General features: G+C 39.4%; 1 protein-coding gene across 13 annotated transcripts in view; it reads right to left on the bottom strand.

The window, feature by feature from the left end:
* Window positions 1-25,584, bottom strand: part of tenm4 (teneurin transmembrane protein 4) — a 630,468-nt gene that overhangs the window by 345,538 nt on the left and 259,346 nt on the right. For 6 of the 13 annotated variants that reach the window (XM_057839253.1, XM_057839252.1, XM_057839254.1 and 3 more), the window contains 4 exons: window positions 20,822-21,086; window positions 12,155-12,229; window positions 11,859-12,038; window positions 7,616-7,851 (listed from right to left, as the gene is read on the bottom strand). In XM_057839253.1, coding sequence (XP_057695236.1) covers window positions 7,616-7,851; window positions 11,859-12,038; window positions 12,155-12,229; window positions 20,822-21,086 — 756 coding nt within the window. The remainder of the gene's footprint in view (window positions 1-7,615; window positions 7,852-11,858; window positions 12,039-12,154; window positions 12,230-20,821; window positions 21,087-25,584) is intronic. The other 7 variants (XM_057839263.1, XM_057839265.1, XM_057839266.1 and 4 more) reach the window with 3 other exon arrangements.

Genomic DNA, 25,584 nt, shown 5'->3' with positions numbered 1-25,584 from the left:
CCGCTCAAACAGATTAAAATGAGAGCACAGTGAAAGGTGTACTTGTTGTTTTTTTCGGAGTTTTGCTGCCCTTTGCTGGCGCTTGGGTGCGACTGATTTTATAGGCTTCAGCACCCATGAGCATTGTGTAAGTAATTATTGACATCAACAATGGCGGGCTACTAGTTTATTTTTTGATTGAAAATTTTACAAATTTTATTAAAACGAAAACATGAAGAGGGGCTTTGATATAAAATTTGTATAACTTGTCTTTTAAGAACTACAAGTCTTTCTATCCATGGATCACTTTAACAGAAAGTTAATAATGGTAATGCCATCTTGTTGTTGATTTATTGTTATAATAAAGAAATACAGTACTAATGTACCGTATGTTGAATGTATATATCCATCTTGTGTCTTATCTTTCCATTCCAACAATAATTTACAGAAAAATATGGCATATTATATTATATATTACATATTTTATAGATGGTTTGAATCGCGATTAATTGCGATTAATTACGATTAATTAATTCTTAAGCTGTAATTAACTCGATTAAAAATTTTAATCGTTTGACACCCCTATGTATAATACTTAAAAAAAAAAAAAAAAAAAAATCCAGAATTTTTCTTTGTCCATTTCCGAAGGCGTACCTGGCCCAGAAAGTTCCATACTGCCTAAAAGCATCGCTAAGATAAAATACCAGCAGTATGCATCCAAAAGCCAGCAATTAAAAGTCCAGACTTCAGCTTCAACTACCCTTTTCATGCATTTTGGAGGCTTCATATTCTACCAATAAAACTAGCATGAGAACATAATCTGCTGCCAGATAATCATTAAAAAAAGCGACAGGAAAAGTCAACGGTCATCTCGAGTTTTTAATTCCACTTTTTGGCAGCTTTACAACCGTTCGCTTTTTAACTAGCATGCCGCAAAACCTCATGAAACAGATTATAAATCAAAATGAGCCATAAATTGAAGGCTTTATGTTGTACCATTAAATCTATTTGCAGAATGTAATATGTATTCAGATGATCCACACAACAACAAAAGGGAAAAAGTCAATGTGCACCTTGAGTTTTATTCCACCTTTTGGCATCTTAGTGCCAGCTTTTCAAGCGTCGTACAGAAAAGCGAACTGTATTAAATATAGATCATAGATATAAAAGAGAGCGTATATTACCTGTGTGTAATTCACTTAAGGCTGGCCAAAAAGGGGCGAGTTGATTTAATAACAACGAGATAGCCTTTAGCCAGCTGGGCCGCGCAGGTTGGGCGGAATTTTATTAGAAAAGAAATATAAAAATGGGCAAGTCCTTTGTTATCTGACCAGCAGACATCAGCAAGAACGTTGATTGCACTTTTCGGTAGTGATAACGTTATTCCGGTCAAGGTGAGTGGGGCTCTGATAAAACTGCAAAAATTGGCCTTCAGGAAATAAGGAATGGATTTATAAAGTCATTTTTTGTCATTTACAGCAGTCAGTGTTGGGCACGTTACTTTAAAAAAGTAATTAGTTATAGTTACTCACTACTCCTTCCATAAAGTAACTGAGTTAGTAACTGAATTACTCTGTAGTAAAAGTAACTAGTTAACAGGGAAAGTAACTATTTCCGTTACGTTAAAAAGAAGTTGTTGTATGTCAAAGAATTTGAAATTTTCTGAGCAGTATTCGAGTCAGCTGAATAGAGAAGAACAGACAGGTACATATACACAGTATATATATATATATAAAATTTATATTATAGAACCTTGTAATATTTATTGCACCTCACCAGCAACAGATTTATCCTCCACTGGAAGTGCAACAAAAATAAACAGATTTGAATTGCTTACCACAGATGTTGACAAAAGCTTTGCCCCGGGACTTAAATTACACTTTACATGCACGTTCTTTCCTTTGACCAACTTGAAATAGTGTTTATATCTCCACCTCGTAAAGGACAAATTTTCCTCTGAATGCTCTGCCATCATATCCCTCTGCATCTGTTTTGCGTGTGTGTGTTTGCCGCACGCGCTGTTTCGGTTTGCGTGTGAAAACACCGGCCCTGAAGTATGTGCGCTATTGGGTTCGAGCGTTTCCGTCACAGAATGGGGGATCACGTGAGATTTGACAACAACGCAGCCATATTGGAGGCTGGTTCACGGGACATTTAACTTTAACTTGCCAGTTCGATAAAGAGACAAACTCGTTACTAAGGCGAAGAACAGATATGTGATCAAACTTAATGATGTGAACAATGTTGACACTTACGAGCAAGCCGAAGACAAATGGTGTAAAGACGTCGACGGGCTTCCACAATTACGCGAAATGGACATTCTGCTGTATTTATTGTTTGGTGTATGTTACAAAACTCATCAGCGATTCCGAAATTACAAATCGCTACAAAGCTACGAACAGTTTTGCTGCGGATGGGTGCAGGACCTGCATATTATGACTGTATCAAATGACAATTCCATCGTTCTTGCAAAGGTAGGCTATGTGTGTTTACTATTTTCATTGCCATGAACCTGATTGTACCCCAAGTCTTGGATGACAAATAAACAGAGCAAAGTAGACTCGCGAAGGCTGGTAGTGTCTTCAATTTATTCCAAGTAAGTAACACACCGCTTTTGACCATCAGTAACGGTAACGGCGGAAAAAATAATTAGTTAGATTACCCCGTTACTGAAAAAAAATAACGCCGTTATGTAACGGCATTATTTCTAACGGCGTTATTCCCAACACTGACGGCAATAGACGTCCAATCATTTTGAACTGGGATGATGGCTGTCAGCCAGTGGCGGTTCTAGGATTTTTCTAAAACAGGGGCAGAGAAAGGGCCAATGTAACCTTCAGGGACCAAGTATCGCTGTCCTTTTTGTATAGTATTTATTTTGGTCAACAAGGCAATACGAAGATTATCCTGGATGTGGCGGTATGATTTTACACATAAGGCTTAATCTTCGAGTTAGCAGGGATTTAATTAGTCGATGGAGTTGATTTCAATCACCATTGACTCACGCTAGCTTAGCCACTCCGGAGCCCTGAAACTGACAAACTGCATGAAATTTGTTGAAATCAACTCTACCAACTACCGTATTGGCCCGAATATAAGACGGTGTTTTTTGCATTGAAATAAGATTGAAAAAGAGGGGGTCGTCTTATATTCGCGGTCTAGACGTTATACCCATTCACGACGCTAGATGGCGCCAGATATCATTGAAGCGATGTTCTGTCATGACAGATCTCAGCTACTCTCCCCATTCATGACGCGAGATGGCGCCAGATATCATTGAAGCGATGTTCTGTCATAACAGACCTCAGCTACTAGTTTAACCAGTTTGCATTATTTTATTGCAATGTTTTTCCTTATACCAATTTGTTTCAAGACTACAGTTACAGTTAGACTTCACTTTGATGGTTAATGCAGTTATTGGCATTTTGTTGTTTTATCACAATAGATTGGTTTATTTACATTTCAAAAACCAGAAGCCATTCATTTATGAATGTGATTGCACTTTAGTTTACATATTTAAATGTTCAGATATTAAGATTTGAAAGAGGCAAAATAACATGATTTTTCTCTCAAATACAGTATATTTTTATAATCATTTGTTTCAAATGTACTGTAATTATTTTCTGTATAAAAATTAATTTGGTGCTCAAAAAGTCTTTTTTTCAAACTTGAGTCTTGAAAAAAAGGGGGGTCGTCTTATAATCAGGGCCGTCTTATATTCGGGCCAATACGGCAATTACACCCCCGCTAACTCGAAGATTAAGCCCAATTTAAAAAATTCTTAACTTCGGGTTAGGGTTAACAGCACATTAGTGCCAATGTAAAACAATGCAAATTGACTGCACAATAATCAACAACACACAAATGAATGGTGCAATAAACGCAAAGGTGGGGGTAGCGTGAATGCGCGCGCACAACCCGGAAATATGCCGTACACACACGGTCAATTTGGCCGCAAAATGTGGCGGCAACTAAGCACTTTACACTCAATTGGACTTACAATACATACCAAAGATGCTAAACGAACACGTCACCTCTTGGCATAAATGTAAAACACGAATATGATGTAAACAATGCTCGCTGACTACATGCTGTTGCAACAGCAAAAGCTACGAAACGGCCACAAATGTAGCGGCTCCAACCTATCGCTGGAACCCCCCAGAATGAAGGAAAAATACTTACGTTCATTCATAGACCCAAACAGATCAACATTCCCTCGCATATCTCAACAGGGGGCTGCACTCGGCTCGAATTTGCACCCTCGCTCCACGCTCCATTCCCGAAACACTGAGCGTGTGTGACTCGAGACCAAAACAGGAAGTAACTATGAGTAGTTACTATGGAAACGAACGCATAGTAGGAACCTTTCTAACACTTTCTATTCAAAATGCTCTTCGTACAAGACTGCAATATTCTTCATTCTACATACATCATGAGGCAATAAAAAATAGTAATGAACAGACACTAAGGAAACTAACTTTAATTAGATTACTGGTTTGGAAAAATGAACACATTAGATTGCTCATTACTGAAAGAAAATAATCAGATTAAAATAACGTGTAAGTAATGCATTAGTGACAACATTGGTAACCTGTGAGGGAAAAAAAAAATAAAAATTTGACTTGCAACAAAAAAAGCGAACTCCAACTTTGGAATCAGCATATCAATTTTAGCTGAAATAACATCAAAATCTAACTCAATGGATTTTTCTTTTTTACAAATTGGGCACCAGTGGTATCTGCCAATAGATCTATAATAAAGCTACAGTGTATCACAAAAGTGAGTACACCCTAGGGATGGGAATTGATAGGATTTTTACGATTCCGATTCTATTATCGATATTGCTTAGCGATTCGATTCTTTATCGATTATCTTATCGATTCTAATTTGGGGGAAAAGAAGAACAAACGTTTTGATTGGCATCGAGTTTGTTTAATCAGAAGTCACAACCTTACAAACTCACAACAAGGTCAAAAGAGGCCCAAAACCTCAATATTAACTGTGGCAATAAGTGGCAAATGCACAAGAATGTAACATTTTACTGAAACATTTTTCTAATAGAAATAAAAAATATTGGTATATATTGGCATATAGGTCATTGGTCTGCCGTTAGCAATATGTGTTAAACTTGCAGGGGTCCCCAAAGTTTTTCCAGTGAGGGCCGCATAACTTTTCCCTTCTCTGATGAAGGGCCGGGGTCAGTTTGTAACAGAAAAAGTGTGACGATTGCAGGAGCGCCAAAATGTAAAAAATTATTGTTTTTCAGAAAGCCACAATCAAATAACCCTTTCTGGTTATTTCACAAAACAAAAGTAAATAAAATAAAAATAGTAATATAATATAATAATAATTAATAATAATAACAGTATTAATCAAATAGATAATAATCAAATAACCCTTTCTGAGTTCTTCACAGAAAAAGGCCAGAAAATAAATAACACTATTACGAAAAAAAAAAAAGTTCTCTGGTATTGTTCAGGGGGCCGGACCAAATGTCGGGGCGGGCCGTATTCGGCCCGCGGGCCGTAGTTTGGTGACCCCTGTTAAAGCGTATTATTTACCAGTATATGAATGAATAAATATTGAAATGCATGCCTTTTAGTTTTTATGGTGCTTTCACGCTCAAGTGGGGGCGCACTTGCGCTTCCTCACGTGAAGAAGAGCGCGCTTACACGCGAAGAAGAAGAAATGCCGCATCCAAGCGAGTGAGCGAGTTAGTGAGAGAGGGAAGCACTGCGACGACCCTACGTTCTTTGTTAATGCTTGTAAAATATCTACAGAGGCAACGCCTGTATGTATCATCTTTTCTGTTGTTGCCTTGCCTTGTGTGTTTCCACTCGCGATCGGACACTTAAATCCAGTTGTGCAGTGGTTTGAACGATGTGATAATGCTAGCGAACGCATGCTAACTGTTTTGTTATTACTGAATTAGCTGCTAATCATCGCTGATTTACGTTGATGCAAACCTGTTTGTTATTGGGGACGAAATTGGTTTGTTTCACTTCTATTTTCGGTTTCACTCTTCAAGTGATGGTTGAATAAAGTCAGCAAATTATACCAACGTCTTCTGCATCGTCACTTCGGAGTTTAGCTAGCTGTATAGCTGTCTCGGTGAGGACAGTTCAGTCTAGTCCCTCCCGATGCAGTTATCTCCACCTTCCCTCGCGATGCAGTTATCTCCACCTTGCAATGATTGAAAGTCGTTTTGTTGTAATTTTTCCTCGTGAAGTGAAGACACACTTTCGAGCGTTTGAACCTACGTGCTGTCATTGTTATGTTTACGGCTGCAGTGCTCGTGCTTCGTGCTAAACCATCGTAACCTTTCATTTTCACCCTCTTTCCTGGTGAAGTGTAGCCAAACTTTGGAGCGGGTGGTTCTTGGCCCCATGCTAGTTTGATGCGTTTGGACAACAAGACGGTCACGACGCAATATGCGTCTTCAGGACTCGTTACAGGGATCGTTAAGGCTTTTTCATTGTGATGTCGAGGCCTCGAAACACTAGGAACCAGTTCCGAATTGGAATCGGATTTCGATTCCCATCCCTAGTACACCCCTTGCATTTCTGCAGATATTTAAGTATATCTTTTCATGGGACAACACTGACAAAATAACACTTTGACACAATGAAAAGTAGTCTGTCTACAGCTTATATAGTAGAATTAATGTATTTTGACTCTCAAAATAACTCAAAATATAGCCATTAATACTGTATCTAAACCCCTGGCAGCAAAAGTGAGTGCACCCCTTTAAAAAAACGTCCAAATTGAGTACAGATTGTTATTTCACCTCCAAAATGTCATGTGACTCATTGCAGGAGTGCTGTCAGCATTGCTGCAGATATTGAAGAGGTGGAGGGTCAGCCTGTTAGTGCTCAGACCATACGCCGCACTCTACATCGAATTGGTATGCAGGGCTGTCACCCCAGGAGGAAGCCTCTTCTGAAGACGGTACACAAGAAAGCCCGCCCGTCTCATCAGACCATAGGACATGGTTCCTGTAATCCATGTGGTTTAATGACACGTCTTCAGCAAACTGTTTGTGGGCGTTATTGTGTATCGTCTTCAGAAGAGCCTTCCTACTTGATTGACAGCCATGCACACAAATTTGATGTAGAGTACGGTGTATGGTCTGAGCACTAACAGGCTGACCCCCCACGTCTTAAATCTCTGCAGCAATGCTGACAGCACTCCTGTAACGAGTCACATGACATTTTGGAGAGAAAATGACAAGCAGTACTCAATTTGGACATTATTAACTAATCAGGATCGTTATCAGGCTGCTGCAGAGCTTCTTGATGAGCTGACCATTTGATTCAGGTGTGTTAAAGGAGGGAGACACGGAAAACAAGCTAGATAGGGGCTCTCGAGGAACGGGATTGGGCACCCCTGCTCTATTATATAAGCTGCACACAGAATACTTTTCATTGCGTCAAAGTGTAATTTTGTCAGTGTTGTCCAATGAAAAGATATACTGAAATATCTGCAGAAATGCGAGGGCTGTACTCACTTTTGTGATACACTGTTCCCTGCGTTTAGCAGTGACTAGTCCAGATCATACCACATCCCTCGAAGTCAACAAGCACAAACTCCCACCTCACCCGCGACCCGAGTCAAAGAACGTACAACAGTAACTCACCGATGAAGTACGCCAGCAGGAACAGCAGTGTGACAGAGACCAGGATAGCGCTTAGGGCGGCGCATTTCCAGTTGCAGTGCTTGTAGGGCTTTTTCAGGTTGAAAGCGGGCCGAGAGAAGGTGTTTCGCGGCAGGGGGCGCGGAGGCGGCGAGTACACTGTGCTGGAGGTCAGCGGGTACCCGGGCGAAGTGGTGCAATACATGGGCGAAGTTCCGCCTGGCTTGAACAGGAAGTGCCTGCGGGATGGGAAGTGGCTTGAGTTATCTATGAAGTGGAATAGTGTCCCTGGGCACACTCTGTACCGTCACCATGGTAACCCTGCTGCTGGATTAGACATACAACGCGAGGCCACCATAGCCAACCTTTTAGTGCCGGTGATTGGGTGCAACCGCCAGAGATTTTGCTCAATGAATCGATATCAAATCAAACCCAGCCACCTCATTTTTTTGGTATTCACGGCACAGCGTTGACGAGTAATTCTCGTACGTGTCAAGGCTATTCATTCGTCCTCAGAGGAAAGCGTCAGTGGTCTGTCAGGGGCGGCTGAGCCACTGTCAAGGCCGCTTTTACTGACATGTTTACAAGAGTGGGAAGTGATTAAATGGTATATTACGACGTGGTACGAAGGACGTGACTGGGAACATATGTTACCTTTAAGTACAAGGAGAGGGCGTACGCAAATGGCTATTTTCTATGAAGGCGACATACAACCGATTGTGAGAAGACACATTGTTATATCACCGAACTGCAACGCCATGCGTCCGTGATCTGTAAAATTTTCGAAGCTATCTGATTTTGACGGTGAATTCTAAACATTCCGTTCATTGTCGTTGTTTTTGTTGCCCATAGGAACAAGTTTTAAGCGCCTGTGTTGATACTTGAAGACTAAAACTACTTAAGCGTGAAATCCAATTAACTGATTGGCTTCGAAACAGGATAAAACTGCGGATCTAGGAATTTTGGTAAGTGGATTATAGCCATTTATGTTAGGCTGTGTCACCGTATGTCAGGGCTTCCAGCTGAGATTGGGTGTGAAAACAGATGAATTCAGAAAAAATAGCAAGATTTTGTCCTGCTATTAAAAGCGATTGACCAGCAAGTTAATATGTACTACTGCCACCTAGAGGACGGGCAGTGGTTTTAATAACAGCGTTAGAATATAACTGCGTTACTAACGGCGTTATTTTCTTCAGTAGTGAGTAATGTAATTAATTACTACTGTTGCACGATAATTATTGGTTCAATAATTATCGGTCCGATAATAGGAAGTATGACATCATCCCGATAAACCCAATAACATTTATAATAGGACCGATAATATGTACTGTTCTGGCTTTGCAGTTTACACAATAGTATGGGAAATTAGTTGACCATTTGCGGGGCATTGCTCCCACCTGCTGGTCAGAATAATTCAATGCACCTATTTTTTGTTACAGTAGTTTGGTTCAATCACTTACACATTGCGGTGTCTAGCGGTAGCATTGACAGTCGTGAATGCTTTCTGTTACGTTTCCGCCTCGGAAATATATGTAAGTATTTTATGTTTACTATTACATATGGATGTGCAAAATATGTTTACTTCTGTGGTAAAGGGTCATATGTACAGAACTTCATAAATTGTGTTATAGAAGCCAGCCAATGCTTTAGTAGCTCAAGCTAGTGTGCTCTGCTATACATATAATAGTTGTGTATGTAAGTGTATTGTGCAGTTTGTTGTATAATGAGTATTGAATATGTGTATTTTTCTGTTGTACTTTCACAATATTAAGATGAGTGTCTTCCCATAAAAGCAAGAAAAGACCAGGCCTTGTGGTTTATGCAAGTGCATTCATTCTTAGCTGGCTTTCGGGCAGTGCAGAAATGAAACGCACTGTTTTGTTCATGTCATTATGAAAAATCTGATGAGATCAAAGGTAAATCTATGTTGAATCCATCACTATTTTTTTTAACCTCCAGGTGTTCAAAAACTCAGGTTTTACATTTAAAAAATTATATATTTATGATCGGTTATGAATATCGGTATCGGCTTTGAGGAGCAGGATGTTATCGATATCGGTTTCAAAAAATGGATATCGTGCACCCCTATTAATTACTTTTCTCATCTTGGCAATCCTGTTACAGTTACTGAGTCGGGAAAGGCGTGCGTTACTATGTTGATTGAGAAAGCGAGAAAAGTCTGAGAAAGACGGACTCACGCAGACGAGAGAGCAGAGCATGAGTGGGGAGGAGACAAGGGAGGGTGACGCCGTTGCAAACGCGATGCTACTATGCTAGGTGGCTCCAATAATACCTGACTGTAGCCGATAGCCTACAAACTACGCCCACATGATGCTTCGGTAGATATCACATATATACAGAACCGGATGCAAATGACAGACACGGCTGTATTAGCAACATGTATAATAAAGATCTAGATGCGTTAGTAAACAGCCGCCATCTTAAAGCAGTAGACTTCTCAGGAAGGCTCTGTTGTAGAGAACTTTCCTAGCGAATCTTAGGCTAGGTTCATACTACAGGTCTTAATGCACAAATCCGTTTTTTTGTCATATCTGTTTTTTTTTGGCGTACCCGTTCAGACTGCCTTTGTCCATTGAGACCATTCAAGTATTACGCATGCGCACTAATTTGCAGTCCGACACGCGCTGAGCAAGACGACCCGCATGCGCAGAAGCATCAAAACAAATGACCCCACATGCTGGCTGTCATCTGACATTCCAGGGATATCATATTTTGCTTTTTAAAAAGAGGACACAAATAACAGACTTAAATAATCCCAGTTTAGGTTTATATTCAAAGTATATGGATCAATAGCATGCACGCACTGCCTATGCATGTCACACACACATACGGGCAGTTTGCCCCGACTCTCGGCCGTGTAAGCAATGTTGAAAAATTGCTTATAAGGAGCAGATAGAAAACCGATCATTCTCAGGCTTATCCTCAACCCATTTTTATTTTTTTATGACTGTTGTCAAGACCGACCCTTCCTAAAAAGCCGTGTTCAAGGCAAGCTTGGCGCTAATAACGCACAGCTGCACCGCTACCGTAGTGTCTCTCGCGCTTTTTGATGACGTAATTGCTGCATGGATTCCGACTTGAGAGACTGGAGAGTACAGACCGCCGCGACAGTCTGAAAAAATGTGGCCCAGATCAGATTTGAACCACATACGAAAGTGACCCAGATCGGATTTGAAATGGTCCACTTCTATGCGACTTGTCACGTTCAGACCGTCAAGTTAATGCCTCACTCGAGTCGGAAAAACACGAAAAAATCGGATTCCTGCATTAAGACCTGTAGTATGAACGTAGCCTATGTAACTTTTTATCTAAAATGCTCCCAAATCGGGAAAATCTTGACTTAAGTCTATCTTTAAATGATGAAATAGTTTTAAAACTTACACATGTGGAAAGTAGACAGAAGGGAACTAATACAATAACGGGAGTAATTTTAACAACTTTAACGGCTGATTCACATTAAATGACTTCCACACATAGAAAAGGTTACTATCTAGTTATCGCAATATCCGCAATACCCCTGTGTCTTATTAAGTTTAGGATAAAGAATTGGGCTAGGGCCAATTGTCCCAAAAAACCCTTTAAACTTCACATTGTGTAACGTTTTTATTTATTTATTTTATTTTATTTTTTTGAGAAAAAAAACATGAAAATTATCACCAGTTACTTTACCAAGTAACCAATTACTCCTACATTCAGGTAACTGAGTTACTAACGCCATTACTTTTTGGGAGAAGTAATTTGTAACTGTAATTAATTACTTTTTTAAGGTAAGATTAACAACACTGAGGACAGGAGCCATAAAAACTCAAACAAAGTTAGGGTTTTTATTTTTCTTGGTCTTTTGGCACAATATTAATCTCACCATGTAACCCGAGGGTCCAATCTCCAGCTGTCTGGGATTACTTCTCTTTGGCAGAGGTCCAAATTCTACAGAGAGTTTTTCTTAGTATCGTTATTTTTCCTCACTGATTGTCGGGGAGAAAATAATGTGCTTTCGTTGCCTCCCAATTGGACATGCGAGGTCCGTTTTTCACGGCCTCTTAAGTTAGCGATTACGCTTCATTATCTGCTAAAGGGCTACATGGGGACGGCTTGAGCTTTTGGCGTACACACAAGAAGATACACGAAAGCACATTCACATTGACGGCAAGCGAGAGCAGAGAATGTCAGATGGAAACATAATGCAAAGCATTGGCGACAGAAGCGGGGAAAGCGTGCCACCTACCCGTCATTATAGGCAGCGTCGCGGCGAGAGGACGCCAGTATGTCCATCTCAATGAGGTTGTCCTGTAAAGTCTCAAGGAATGCCTGCTTTGCAATGTTTCTACACACAGGTGGAGAGATGGATATGAAGCCATTGGTGAGATGCGCGTGCAGAGAGCACAAGGAAAATACAGTGGTCCACCTAACAAGGACACACAGCATGACACATAGAACACTTAATGACACTACTGCTACTACGACTACTACTACTAATACTACTACTACTTCCGCAACCATCATTTGGGCACACAGGCCTACCTGGTTTTGTATGAGCCCTGCCCTTCTCTGCAAGAGTCTTGCTCCTCTCTAATAAACATTAGAGTATTCTGGCTCCTTGTAAGGTTGATGTTGGAAGAGAACAACGTGTCACTTACAGATGGGGAAACCTTACACTAGCTAAAAATCAGAGCAATGACTTTTAATGCTGGTGAAGTGTTGTCCCCGCAAACATGTCACTGTAGGATTGGGTCAGGTAGAGTAAGATTGGGTCAGGTACAGTGTATCACAAAAGTGAGTATACCCCTCGCATTTCTGCAGATATTTGTGCTATTGTGCTTTGGTCAGATGAGACCAAGATTGAGATTTTTGGCAACAAACACTCTAAGTGGGTCTGGCGTGCCACGAAAGATGCGCATGCTGAAAAGCACCTCATACCCACTGTGAAGTATGGGGGTGGGTCAATGATGCTGTGGGGCTGTTTTGCTTCCAAAGGCCCTGAGAACCTTGTTATAACTATCAAAACTATCGCTTAATTGTAATTTTATTTGTTACTGTCGCATTTTCTCCGATATGTTAGATGATAAATAATCGATCCAAACAAAGAAAAAAAAAAAAAAAAAAAAAAAAAACATTTAAAAGGTTAAATATATGAAAAAGAAAATCTCGACCACTCCTTGATGACTGCGATTCCTGCATCGCGACCCTTGTTATATTACCATGTTTCACCCATAAACTCCCCCAAAAATCCAGCTGTGGCCATTCACAGCTGTGTCTTGACACTCAGTGATACATGCGACATGGAGTTTTTGGATCGAAACAAGGTAAGTATGCCATAATAAATCGTTAAAGTCATGCCGTCTGTAATTCTGCGCTCACGTGCTCTCGCCTCCAGAGAGGGTTTTGCTGTTTAAAAAACTTTTTTTTTTTTTTAATAAATGCCCTCCTGTCCAAATTTTTTTTTCCCCCATATACATATATACATACAGTGGGGAGAACAAGTATTTGATACACTGCCAATGGGTTTTCCCATATATATATATATATATATATATATATATATATATATATACAAACACATATATATACATATACATATACATATATATTAGGGCTGTCAAACGATTAAAATTTTTAATCGAGTTAATCACAGCTTAAAAATTAATTAATCGTAATTAATCGCAATTCAAACCATCTATAAAATATGCCATATTTTTCTGTAAATTATTGTTGGAATGGAAAGATAAGACACAAGACGGATAAATACATTCAACATACTGTACATAAGTACTGTATTTGTTTATTATAACAATAAATCAACAAGATGGCATTTACATTATTAATATTCTGTTCAAGCGATCCATGGATAGAAAGACTTGTAGTTCTTAAAAGATAAATGTTAGTACAAGTTATAGAAATTTTATATTAAAACCCCTCTTAATGTTTTCGTTTTAATAAAATTTGTAACATTTTCAATCAAAAAAATTAACTAGTAGCTCGCCATTTACACAATGCTCATGGATTGTGCTGAAACACATAAAATCAGTCGCACCCAAGCGCCAGCAGAAGCCAAAAAAAAACACCAAAAAAACACAAGTAACAAATGGACATGACACTGTCATTTTAATCTGTTTAAGCGGGGCATGCACGTTAATTGTGTCAAATATTTTAACGTGATTAATTTAAAAAATTAATTACTGCCCATTAACGCGATAATTTTGACAGCCCTAATATAATTTTTGTATTTTTTATTTTATTATTATTTTTTTAACTTAACATTATACTTACATTCCAATTTGCTAATGTGTTCTTCAAAAAAAAATCCTATTCATTGGAAACATTTTTTTTTTTTTTTTTTTTTTAAACCCAGATATCTTAAAGTAAGAGGTTAGAACAGTAATTGCAATACCGTGAAACCGTGATATTTTGGCTTACGGTTTTCATACCGTCAGAATCTCATACCGGCACATGCCTCCCACAGCAAAGCCCCTCCCAGTTAAAATGAATTAGTCATTTAAAGGAATGAAAGAGACATATACTGAAGTAACTATGGGATTACGGGCAACGAGAACATGACCGACAAATGGAACATGGAACACTACAAAAAGAAAAAAAATGCACAGCAGATACATGGGGGAAATAGCCGACATAAAGAAAGCTCCAGGGACATTGCCATACACTGGAGGCGACATGTTTAGCTTTGCTGTTGCTTTGCGGGGACGACATTTGCAAAAACAGCCTGTCACTACGATTGCTTTCACATGAGGAAGTGGCCTTAATGAAGGTTGCACACATTCCGTTTATGCTAAAGTTTCCCGCTTGGCCTGGTACGTTCCATAAGCGAGCAAAATTGAAGGGAAGGAAGGAAGGTCCACATGCGACTGGCTGCTTCTCCAAGAGGAAAGTCCTGCTTTTGAAGTATTTTCACGGAGGAAGAATCTAACTTTTAATGAGCTCAGATACCTGGGCTCGAGGGGAAAAAAAGAAAAGGTTGGATGCCGATGTACCGCCGTGATCGGAATGGGACCCACCGCCGCGGAATTCACATTTTCATTCTGAGGACCATTGTTATGCTGTCAGCGGCTTTGTTAACAGCTGCATACAAAGTTTTTGGAAAGAATTTTTCGTTTTTCTTTTTCAAAGCAAATAAGCAGCGTTTTTGTTTTTTCTAACAGTCCGACAACTTTAGACAATCGATGCTGGATTCGTCATTGTTCGCCAGACGTTGTTTGTTCAGTGATTCAATGTGACCTGCTGTACTTGGTTTAAAAAATAACAATTAACAATTGAAATATCAAAAAAATAAAATCAGTCCAGTTTCACATTCCAACATGATACTTCTTAAATGTTGTGTCTGAACCAGTCATTGAGGATGTTTTGTTTATATTGGTTCCTTTTGAAACACAAATGAGGTAATTATATTTTGAATAATGTCAAAATTTTGGTTTTCATCATAATTGTAAAAATTCTCAAAATTATGATATGAATATGAATTATGATTATAACGATTAAATGGTAGCACTTTATGATAACTATCCATTTATAACTAGTTAATAGATAATTAGTAAACTATTAATAAATGATTTGTTGTTGATTTGTTATGTGTTTGTTCACTGTTTGTTAAGTATTTATAATCAAGCCTTATTGATACAGTAGTTAATATACAGTGCTCCCTTGCTACTTCGCACTTTTTTTTTTTTCAATTACAAAATAAATACAGATGAGCTGTTGCAATCCGATCACCAAGTGTCACTCTCCCTCCTGCTCCTTTTCTTGGTCAGGCAGCACACTGGAGTTGCTTATTAAAGTTAACGATGATTGACAGATGGTAAAGCTTGATCTTGCCAGAGATGCCTGGAAGCTGAAACTCCAAAGCGCCGCATGCGCTCATCGTTTAGCTTGTTAAACAGTTGCTGTGGCAACTCATTGTGTGGAAGTGAGCAGCTTGAGCGGATTTGAGTGGACTCACTCAATGAAACCTTTAACAAAGACAAGCATTTCTCTACTTTATTCTTGTTTATGAAAAAATCATTCGGGAGGACAGTAATATTTTTAAAACAATCTAATTATTAGATTTGAAGTGCTGAAAAACCATATAATAGAATACAGTATATATATAATTTTGAATTTTAAATTGTTTATGTTTATAAATTAAATACGTCTTATATGTACATATTTCTAATGCTAAATCTGAATAAATACATTGAACACCAACACACAAAGAAAATATTTTTTTTGGGGGGGGGCGCTATGTCGCAGTTTTTCACTTATCGCAGTGGGTTCTGATCCCCATTTGCCACGAAAAACGACTGATCACTGTATCATAAATAATCTAATGGTTAATAAGTAATAAATGACTTGTAAGCTATACAGTGGGGCAAATAAGTATTTTGTCAACCACTAGTTGTGCAAGTTCCCCCATTTTAAAATATTAGAGAGGCCTGTAATTGTCAACATGGGTAAACCACAACCATGAGAGACAGAATATGGAGAAAAAAAAAAACAACAACAGAAAATGACATTGTTTGATTTTTAAAGAATTTATTTGCAAACCATGGTGGAAAATAAGTATTTGGTCAATACCAAAAGTTCATCTTAATACTTTGTTATGTACCCTTTGTTGGCAATAACGGAGGCCAACCGTTTTCTGTAACTCTTCACAAGCTTTTTACACACTAGTATTTTGGCCCATTCCTCATGCAGATCTCCTCTAGAGCAGTGATGTTTTGGGGCTGTCGTTGGGCAACACAGATTTTCAACTCCCTCCACAGATTTTATATGGGGTTGAGATCTGGAGACTGGCTAGGCCACTCCAGGATCTTGAAATGCTTCTTACTAAGCCACGCCTTTGTTGCCCTGGCTGTGTGTTTGGGATCATTGTCATGCTGAAAGACCCAGCCACGTCTCATCTTCAATGGCCTTGCTGATGGAAGGAGATTTTCACTCAAAATCTCTCGATACATGGCCCCATTCATTCTTTCCTTTACACAGATCAGTCGTCCTGGTCCCTTTGCAGAAAAACAGCCCCAAAGCGTGATGTTTCCACCTCCATGCTTCAAAGTGGGTATGGTGTTCTTCGGATGCAATTCAGTATTCTTTCTCCTAGAACCTTTGTTTCTACCAAAAAGTTCTATTTTGGTTTCATCTGACCATAACACATTCTCCCAGTCCTCTTCTGGATCATCCAAATGCTCTCTAGCGAACTGCAGATGGGCCTGGACGTGTACTGGCTTCAGCAGGGGGACATGTCTGGCAGTGCAGGATTTGAGTCCCTGGTGGCGCATTGTGTTACTGATAGTAGCCTTTGTTACTGTGGTCCCAGCTCTCTGTAGGTCATTCACTAGGTCCCCCCATGTGGTTCTGGGATTTGTGCTCACCGTTCTTGGGATCATTTTGATGCCACGGTGTGAGATCTTGCATGGAGCCCCAGATCGAGGGAGATTATCTGTGGTCTTGTATGTCTTCCATTTTCTAATAATTGCTCCCACAGTTGATTTCTTTACACCAAGCGTTTTACCTATTGCAGATTCAGTCTTCCCAGCCTGGTGCAGGTCTAAAATTTTGTCTCTGGTGTCCTTCGACAGCTCTTTGGTCTTGGCCATAGTGGAGTTTGGAGTGTGACTGACTGCAGTTGTGGACAGGTGTCTTTTATACCAATAATGAGTTAAAACAGGTGCCATTAATACATTGGGGCCTCATTAGACCTCGTCAGAAGAAGTTAGACCTCTTTGACAGCCAGAAATCTTGCTTTTTTTTGTAGGTAACCAAATACTTATTTTCGACTTTAATTTGGAAATAAAAATTCGTTAAAAATGAAACAATTTCTTTTTTTTTTTCTTTCATGGTTGAGGTTTACCCATGTTGACAATTACAGGCCTCTCTAATCTTTTCAAATAGGAGAACTTGCACAATTGGTGGTTGACTAAATACTTATTTGCCCCACTGTAACTGCTTGTAAAAAGTTTTTTTTTCTATTTTAAAACACCTTTTTTCAAGTTTTTTTTATTATCTTTCATACAGATTTGATGACAGGAAGGGTTAAGATCCACTCCAGTCCAGAGCTGCCCTAAATGTTAAACACGATCATCAACTCCCTTTTCCGCATGATTCACAAAAATGAACACACTGATAATCAAACTAGGCTATCGTACAGTGAGTGGTCACTTGTCTTGATTTGGTCGTGAGTGGTTGATAATGAGAACCCGGCCACAAGAACAAGAACAACAACGGATGGGAGCACTCGACACGAAGACTTCCTGTCAAGGAACAGGCATCAAGACGCGCCAGCTGATTAATACTGCATAAATATGGCTGGATGGCGCTTTTCGCTGGCTGTAGGATGTGATTATAATTGAGACCGGGCCGCGTCGCCACAGTTACCAACACAAAATCAAAACAAATAAGCAGCACTTTTCTCTTGTTCGTCAGCCTTCTATTCTTGGTTGATTGGTGTATCCGTGCAACATTCGTTCATTCCATATTCGTTTTAGAATACAAAATCGGAAAACGGATAATGACTCATTTCATTTCTCGTTTTCAAATCCAAAACCGTAAAACGGATAACGACTTGTTATTTAATTTCTCGATTTCAAATGAAAAATACCAGTGTATTATTTGTTCGTTCCATATCTATTGACGTTTTCGATGTGGTGACCCGGGAGTTGTTAATACACTGATACGAGTTCGCTGTTCCAAAACAGGGTTTTACCAGCGCCATACTAGTCTCAAAAAGTACATATTGCTCAGTATCGGCACACTATTTCTTCGAACTTGCTAATATCGATGACGTCATTTTAGTGCCATATTGGTACCGACTCTGGTATCGGTGCAACACTAATTGGAAGCGAAACATGTCAAATTCATTTGGAGTGGTAGGGCTAGCAGCTAACGAATGAACCAGTGCTGCAACGATTAATCGATTAACTCGAGTAATTTGATAAGTAAAAAGCTTCGAAACAAATTTTGCTGCTTCGAGGATTCGTATAATGAGAGTGACGTTGTAATTGGCTTGTTTTGAAAGTGTCACATTTAGTTTTATTGATTTGATCGGATACACTGCTCTCTAGTGGTTATATGCCATAACTTGTCTAACATGGCTGAATCCAGTTGCTCCCTGTTAAGACCAACAAAAGGTATGTTTTTGTTTGAGCTAATAAGCTTATTTATGAATTTGTTATTTAGTTTAGAAGTATATTTAGCTGTTTTTTTTTTGTTTTTTTTGTGGGAATACATGTACCAACGAGTGTTTAAGCGCATTGTAAAAAAAAAAAAAAAAAAGTTAGGATTTTATAGCATTTAAGCTAGCGTACTTTTAATATACAAGTTAGCCAATTGTTCTTTTGTTGTACTTATATCCTCATTTATTGATTTATTCATTTCGTTTGAGGCTGAGCTCAGGTATTTTGATTTACTTTTGAATACATTTATTGGTTTTGTGAAATAAAAGTGCAATTCTGCGTAGTCTGAAGAAAGGCTTGGGATTTTTTTTTTTTTTAATTCGCATTTAATGCTGTTTTGAAAGTGTAATCTTAGCTAGCCAAAATAAATATTATTATATATAATAATATTTTTTTTTTCTGCAACACATTAAATGTTCATAATCCGATGACTCGATTTTTCAAACTACCTAATTGATAGATTGATCAATTACCTAAAAAAATCAATAGGTGAAGCCCTAGAACGAATGTTCATTCGCTGCCATCCTCCCACATTTAATGGATTGGATATAGCCTTTGTGTAAACTAAGGGTGTAACGGTACATGTATTTGTATTGAACTGTTTCAGTACGTGGTGCTCGGTTCGGAACGGAGGCATACCGAATGAGTTTCTGACATAATGTAACCCTTACTTTTCGAGGCTGTGAGTCGATGGGGTTAAAGTTTCTTTGTGTAGATTATATTTACTCCGTCTTCTCTACTATAATGTGGACCAACACGGTAGGACAGTTAACCCAGAAACGTCAACGGTACGACAACGTGGCCACCGCGAGAACGCAGTGAAACGCGGGCGTTATAGTCAATCAACCAATGCACACCAGTCGCAGTGCGGCCGCGTGTTAAACGCGTCCCAGAAGCGGCTCAACACGACGCACACGAAAAGAACGGCGGTGTTTATTATTTGACGCGAGATGCAACCCTCCTGCATCAATACTACTACCGGTAGCTGGGATCGGGCAGACCGGACGTCACTCGTGTAAAAATATGGTGGATCTGGTCGATTTTCAAATTAATATGCAATCGTAACCCACTTTTTGAGTCCATCAGATCTCTCGAGTGGTAGACTGGGGCACAGTTTACTTGTCTTTGTTGATTTACTGCTGTCTTCTCTGCTATAATAATAACCAATACGGCCCCGTGTTCAATACAAAACCCTCCTACCACAACAAAACAAGTAGGAACTAATATTCACATAGGAACTAAAGTTATACAACATAAAATATACAATATAAATGAATACTACATGACATTTGTAAAATATAAACACATAAAATAAATACTAGCCCATTTAAATAAAGTAAATTGAAATGAGCTAAAACACCTGTAATTAAATAATAAGAATAATACACAGATCCTGCTTACACAATTACATTTATTAATTTCTTTGTGGCGTTCTAAATTGAGAAAATCCACCAATAAAGCTTTTGAAAACCGTTCATAAGAAAAAAAATGATTCATTGAGGCATTTCATTTGTAAAATACATGTTAAAATCTGTCATTGGGATTGCTTTACTCTTTAGCACAGGACTTCTTCTTTCTTCTCTCTTTCAGAAAGAAAGCTGACCAATACGCGGGGTCTGAAAGGCAAATTGTGGTTGGATTATCTTTAAATACCCGTGACGTTTTGAGCAGAATTCTAGCTTTACATAGGCTAATGTTCCTATTGTTGAAAGCACAAAGGTGTGTAATAAACAACTAGCACATTTATATTTCGCATTTTGTTTTCTTACTGTACCGAAAGTGAACTGAACCATGACCTCAAAACCGAGGTACGTACCGAACCGAGATTTTTGTGTACCGTTACACCCCTAGTGTAAACCAATTTAAATTCACAGCAGAATGATGAAAAAAGCCACATGATTGGACGTCTACCATCGTCAGTAGCAGCGAAAGATTTCAAATCTACTGTAATTCATCTTGATCTAAATTTATTTTTGCTATTAACTTCAGTTTTTCTGCTACGAAAAGAACCTCGGCCTATCGACATCTTTACCTAGTCTCCAGCGGGATGTTGCTGTTGAGCAGCCAGTTGTCCTGGGCTCCGCCCGCATCGGGTGCACCACCGCTCGCGGGGCCGTCAGGGAGTGCGGATGAGCCGCCGTCAGTGGGCGCCGGGCTGTTGTTGCTCCGCGGCGTGTAGTTGCCCCGGTTCAAGGAGTTGATGGAGGCGGCATGGTGCTGAAGGTGGTTGGGTGAGTGAGAGTGGGACAGCGGCAAAGGGGGTGTTCGGAGCCGCGGGTGGTTCTGAAAGACGGCGTCTGGAAAGCAAAAAGAGGAGAAATGCAATTGTCAATTAGAATCGTAACATACAGTGCCATTGATAAAAATTCTCGTCAGTTTTGTTGAGCACCGAATGAAACGGATCTGGGAGAACTGCTTTTTGATAAACCAACCCATGTTCTACTGTGGATTACTACAAAACGAAGAAAGTTTTCTTTCAATTGGCACATTCCTTATATATGGCGGAAAACACAGACAAGACTGAAAAAGCAGTTTCTGCTCTTGCACCCCTTTTTTAAAAAAAACTGCTGTGTTTTAAGCCAAAAGAATTGTTGTGTTTAATAGAAAAATATGTCTATATGCTGCCATAGCAGATTCATGGCGCACTAAGCCTCCAAACTATTTTTAATTTGTCCGTTTTACCCTGAAAACCCTCGTTTAAAGACGTCGCGCAACCGCTTTTGTTGCAACCAAGCCATAAAACGAAGGTAAGTAATTATATTTATTATTCAAAATGTCTGATATTTTTAGCTTAGAATCATTAATTCTTTTTTTAAAAAAAAAAAAAGACAAAATATTATTCACTCGCATATTTTAAACTTAAACGAATTACGTCACAATGAAAAATTATGCATCCGTAAAAAAGTCAGTTATCTACCTGATAACTATCGCTTAATTGTATTTTTTTGTTACTGTCGTATTTTCCCCGATATGTTAGATGATAAATAATCGATCCAAACAAAAAAAAATTGAAAAATAACATTTAAAAGGGTATCTATATGAAAAAGAAAATCTCAACCACTCCTTTTTGTCTGCGATTTCTGCATCGCGACCTTTGCTATATCACCATGTTTCACCCATAAAATAAAATAAAAATCTATCTCTAGCTCTTCTAGCTCTAGCTATTCACAGCTGTGTCTTGACACTCGGAGTTTTGGGATCGAAACAAGGTAAGTACGCGATAATATCTTGTTAAAATTATGGCATCTTTGGGTTTGGCATCAGGGTTTTGCTGTTTAAATATATATATATATATATATTATTATTATGAATTAATTAAACCTGAGCAGATCAGACAAATGGACAAACTAAGCACCTGCGTCCGAGATATAAATACCTGGATGGGCACTAACTATCTTCTACTTAATCCTGGAAAGACAGAAGTCCTTATAATAGGCCCCAAAAGTGTGAGAGACTCTTTAGCTGCCCAGATAGTCACTCTGGACAATGTAAGTGTAGCCTCCAGCACCACAGTTAAAAACCTAGGAGTTTTATTCGACCCTGACTTATCGTTTAAAGCTCACATTAAACAAACCTGCAGAACGGCCTTCTTTCACCTGCGCAACATAGCCAAAATTAGAAATATTTTATCTAAAAGTGATGCAGAAAAATTAATTCACGCGTTCGTTACATCGAGATTGGATTACTGTAACTCCCTACTTGCAGCTTGTCCTAAAAGTTCTCTAAAAGGTCTTCAGCTTGTCCAAAACGCAGCAGCAAGACTTTTAACAGGAACCAATAGAAGAGTGCACATCACCCCTGTGCTCCAGGCCCTTCACTGGCTTCCAGTCGAGTTTAGAATTAAATTTAAAATCCTCCTTCTTACATTTAAGACCATTAATGGGTTGGGGCCATCTTATCTCACCGATGCTCTGGTTCCATACCGCCCCAACAGAACACTTCACTCTCAGAATGCAGGTCTACTGGTAGTTCTCAGGGTTTCCAAAAGTACTGTCGGAGGTAGAGCCTTTAGCCACCAAGCCCCTGTTTTATGGGATCAGCTTCCAGCTAATATTAAAGAAGCCGAGACAGTCTGCACATTTAAGATTAAATTAAAAACGTTCCTATTCAACAAAGCTTATGGTCAGGCTAGTTGAAGTCAGAGTAGACTCAAAGTTTAGTCTAAGCTGCACTAGAAGCTATAAAGCTGGGGGAAGTACAGCCACTAAGTTCTATCTCCTTTTTCTCACCCTACCTACCACTTATCTTACTTTATTTCTATTCTCCAATGTTAATATCTAGTTGTCTAGTCTCTTCATCACTAGTCACCCGGTGTCCCCTTTCCCCCTTCCCCTCTGGGGAGGGGCTATTTTTCAGCTTCAGCCTCCTGACTGTCCGGACCCCAAGCTGGATGGACGTCCTCGTTGCTACCCCCGTCTCATCTGGCTAGATGGACCTCTTCTTGTTCCTTTACTCCACTGCATCTTTACGGACTGTAGCTTCGCCTGCTAATTCCCATTAGCGGTCCTGGGGCTTCCTGTCGATCCGTCCTGGGAGTGGATCTCTCCTGACTGTGGTACTCCCCAAGGTTTCTCATTTTCTCCCAAAGACTCTGGGGTTTTGGAGTTTTTCCTTGCCGACATGGAGGGTCTAAGGATGTGGGATACCCAGGACTTGAATTTATTCATCTTTGTTGCTTCATTTGTTGTTTCTGATTGTGTATCATATTGCCTCTGCAAAGCCCTTTGAGACAACGTTGTTGTGATCCAGGGCTATACAAATAAAATTGAATTGAATTGAATATATATTTTTTAAATGCCTTCCTGTTCAAAATTTTTGTTGCCCCAGAAAATACAGATTTTAAGCTTTCCAATGATGTATCACACATGCATATCGGACAATTTTGAAATCTGGCCAAATTGGGGTTCTAAGAGCGGAACTTCAAGTCACCTGAGTGTTTTCCGTCATATATAAATCATAGAAAACAAAATTCTGTAGCTCTTGAAAAATCTGTCCAAATCTTCTAAACTTGCCGGCGATCATGGGTCGGCTGCTCCGAGGTACTCCACTAAAACTTAATCAATACTGTCTCATCAAATGCCAGAAGAAGAAAAAACAGGAAGTCGGCCATTTTCATGCTTAGCAACCACTTTGGGTGACTTTCATGGCTTGTACTTGACGAACGGCCAATTGGGAATTTGCTCAGTTGAGCCCCACTTGAAAGCAGGTATCCTCAACAGATGGACAGCTACACTGCTAAGCGCTTTTTTTTTTTTTTTGGTCATCCAAGTGAAAATGTATGCATTTTGGGTGTCAACTCACTCAGCAAAAAAAAAAAAAAAAAAAGTACAAAAAAAATACAGTTTTACTTAAAATCAGTAATAGAATGATTTTTGGCAAGTCATGCTCAGGACTAACCTGGCACATTTAAATTGGTTGTTACATACGTATATCCGCCACAAATATATTTCCAGATATCAATCAGGGAACATTCCAGATTTAACATATCAATCTTGGCAATCCGCCATAGTATTCCAGCAGATAGTCACTTCTTGGTCACGTCAGCTGTTCCCGCCTCTTTTCCCTTATTTGATCACCATCGTGGTTGGACAGTTGAGGTTGCAAGACGGTACTGCATGATCAAGCCTGTACACTTAGCTTTTTCAACAGGAGCACAGGTGCTCGCAAAATTAAAAAAATAAGAAAGAAACTAGTAGCCCGCCATTGTTGATGTCAATAATTACACAAAATGCTCATGAGCGCTGAAGCCCATAAAATCAGTCGCACCGAAGCGCCAGCAGAGGTTGACATTGCACTGTGCTGTCATTTTAATCTGTTTGAGCGGGGCATGTGCGTTATTTGCGTCAAATATTTTAACGTGATTAATTAAAAAAATTAATTACCGCCCGTTAACGCGATAATTTTGACAGCCCTACAAATAATGTACACATACACGTACTAAAGTGGTATGTAAAGACAAAAAACATTGTTGTCCCATTTCTTTTAGGACGAGGGGACAAACCAGTGTTCGAGGGCCGCAGTGGGTCCTGGTCTTTGTTCCAACTGATTTCAATAACACCTGACTGCTGACAGCCGCCACAAACTATGCACACATTGCAACAAACTACAACTATATGATAGTACGGTGGTAGTGTCTGCTGCGTCTTTTAGATATCACATGTACAGTGGGGCAAATAAGTATTTAGTCAACCACCAATTGTGCAAGTTCTCCTACTTGAAAAGATTAGAGAGGCCTGTAATTGTCAACATGGGTAAACCTCAACCATGAGAGACAGAATGGGGGAGAAAAAACACAAAATCATATTGTTTGATTTTTAAGGAATTTATTTGCAAATCATGGTGGAAAATAAATATTTGGTCAATACCAAAAGTTCATCTCAATACTTTGTTACGTACCCTTTGTTGGCAATAATGGAAGCCAAACGTTTTCTGTAACTCTTCACAAGCTTTTCACACACTGTTGCTGGTATTTTGGCCCATTCCCCTATGCAGAGCTCCTCTAGAGCAGTGATGTTTTGGGGCTGCCGTTGGGCAACACGGACTTTCAACTCCCTCCGCAGATTTTCTATGGGGTTGAGATCTGGAGACTGGCTAGGCCACTCCAGGACTTTAAAATGCTTCTCACGAAGCCACTCCTTTGTTGCCCTGGCTGTGTGTTTGGGATCATTGTCATGCTGAAAGACCCAGCAACGTCTCATCTTCAATGCCCTTGCTGATGGAAGGAGATTTTCACTCAAACTCTTTCGATACATGGCCCCATTCATTCTTTCCTTTACACAGATCAGTCGTCCTGGT

Source organism: Corythoichthys intestinalis, chromosome 6 (assembly GCF_030265065.1).
Source record: "Corythoichthys intestinalis isolate RoL2023-P3 chromosome 6, ASM3026506v1, whole genome shotgun sequence".
Lineage (NCBI taxonomy): Eukaryota > Metazoa > Chordata > Actinopteri > Syngnathiformes > Syngnathidae > Corythoichthys > Corythoichthys intestinalis.
Note: the sequence above shows the minus strand (reverse complement) of the source record. Positions and strands in the feature narration are given on the sequence as shown.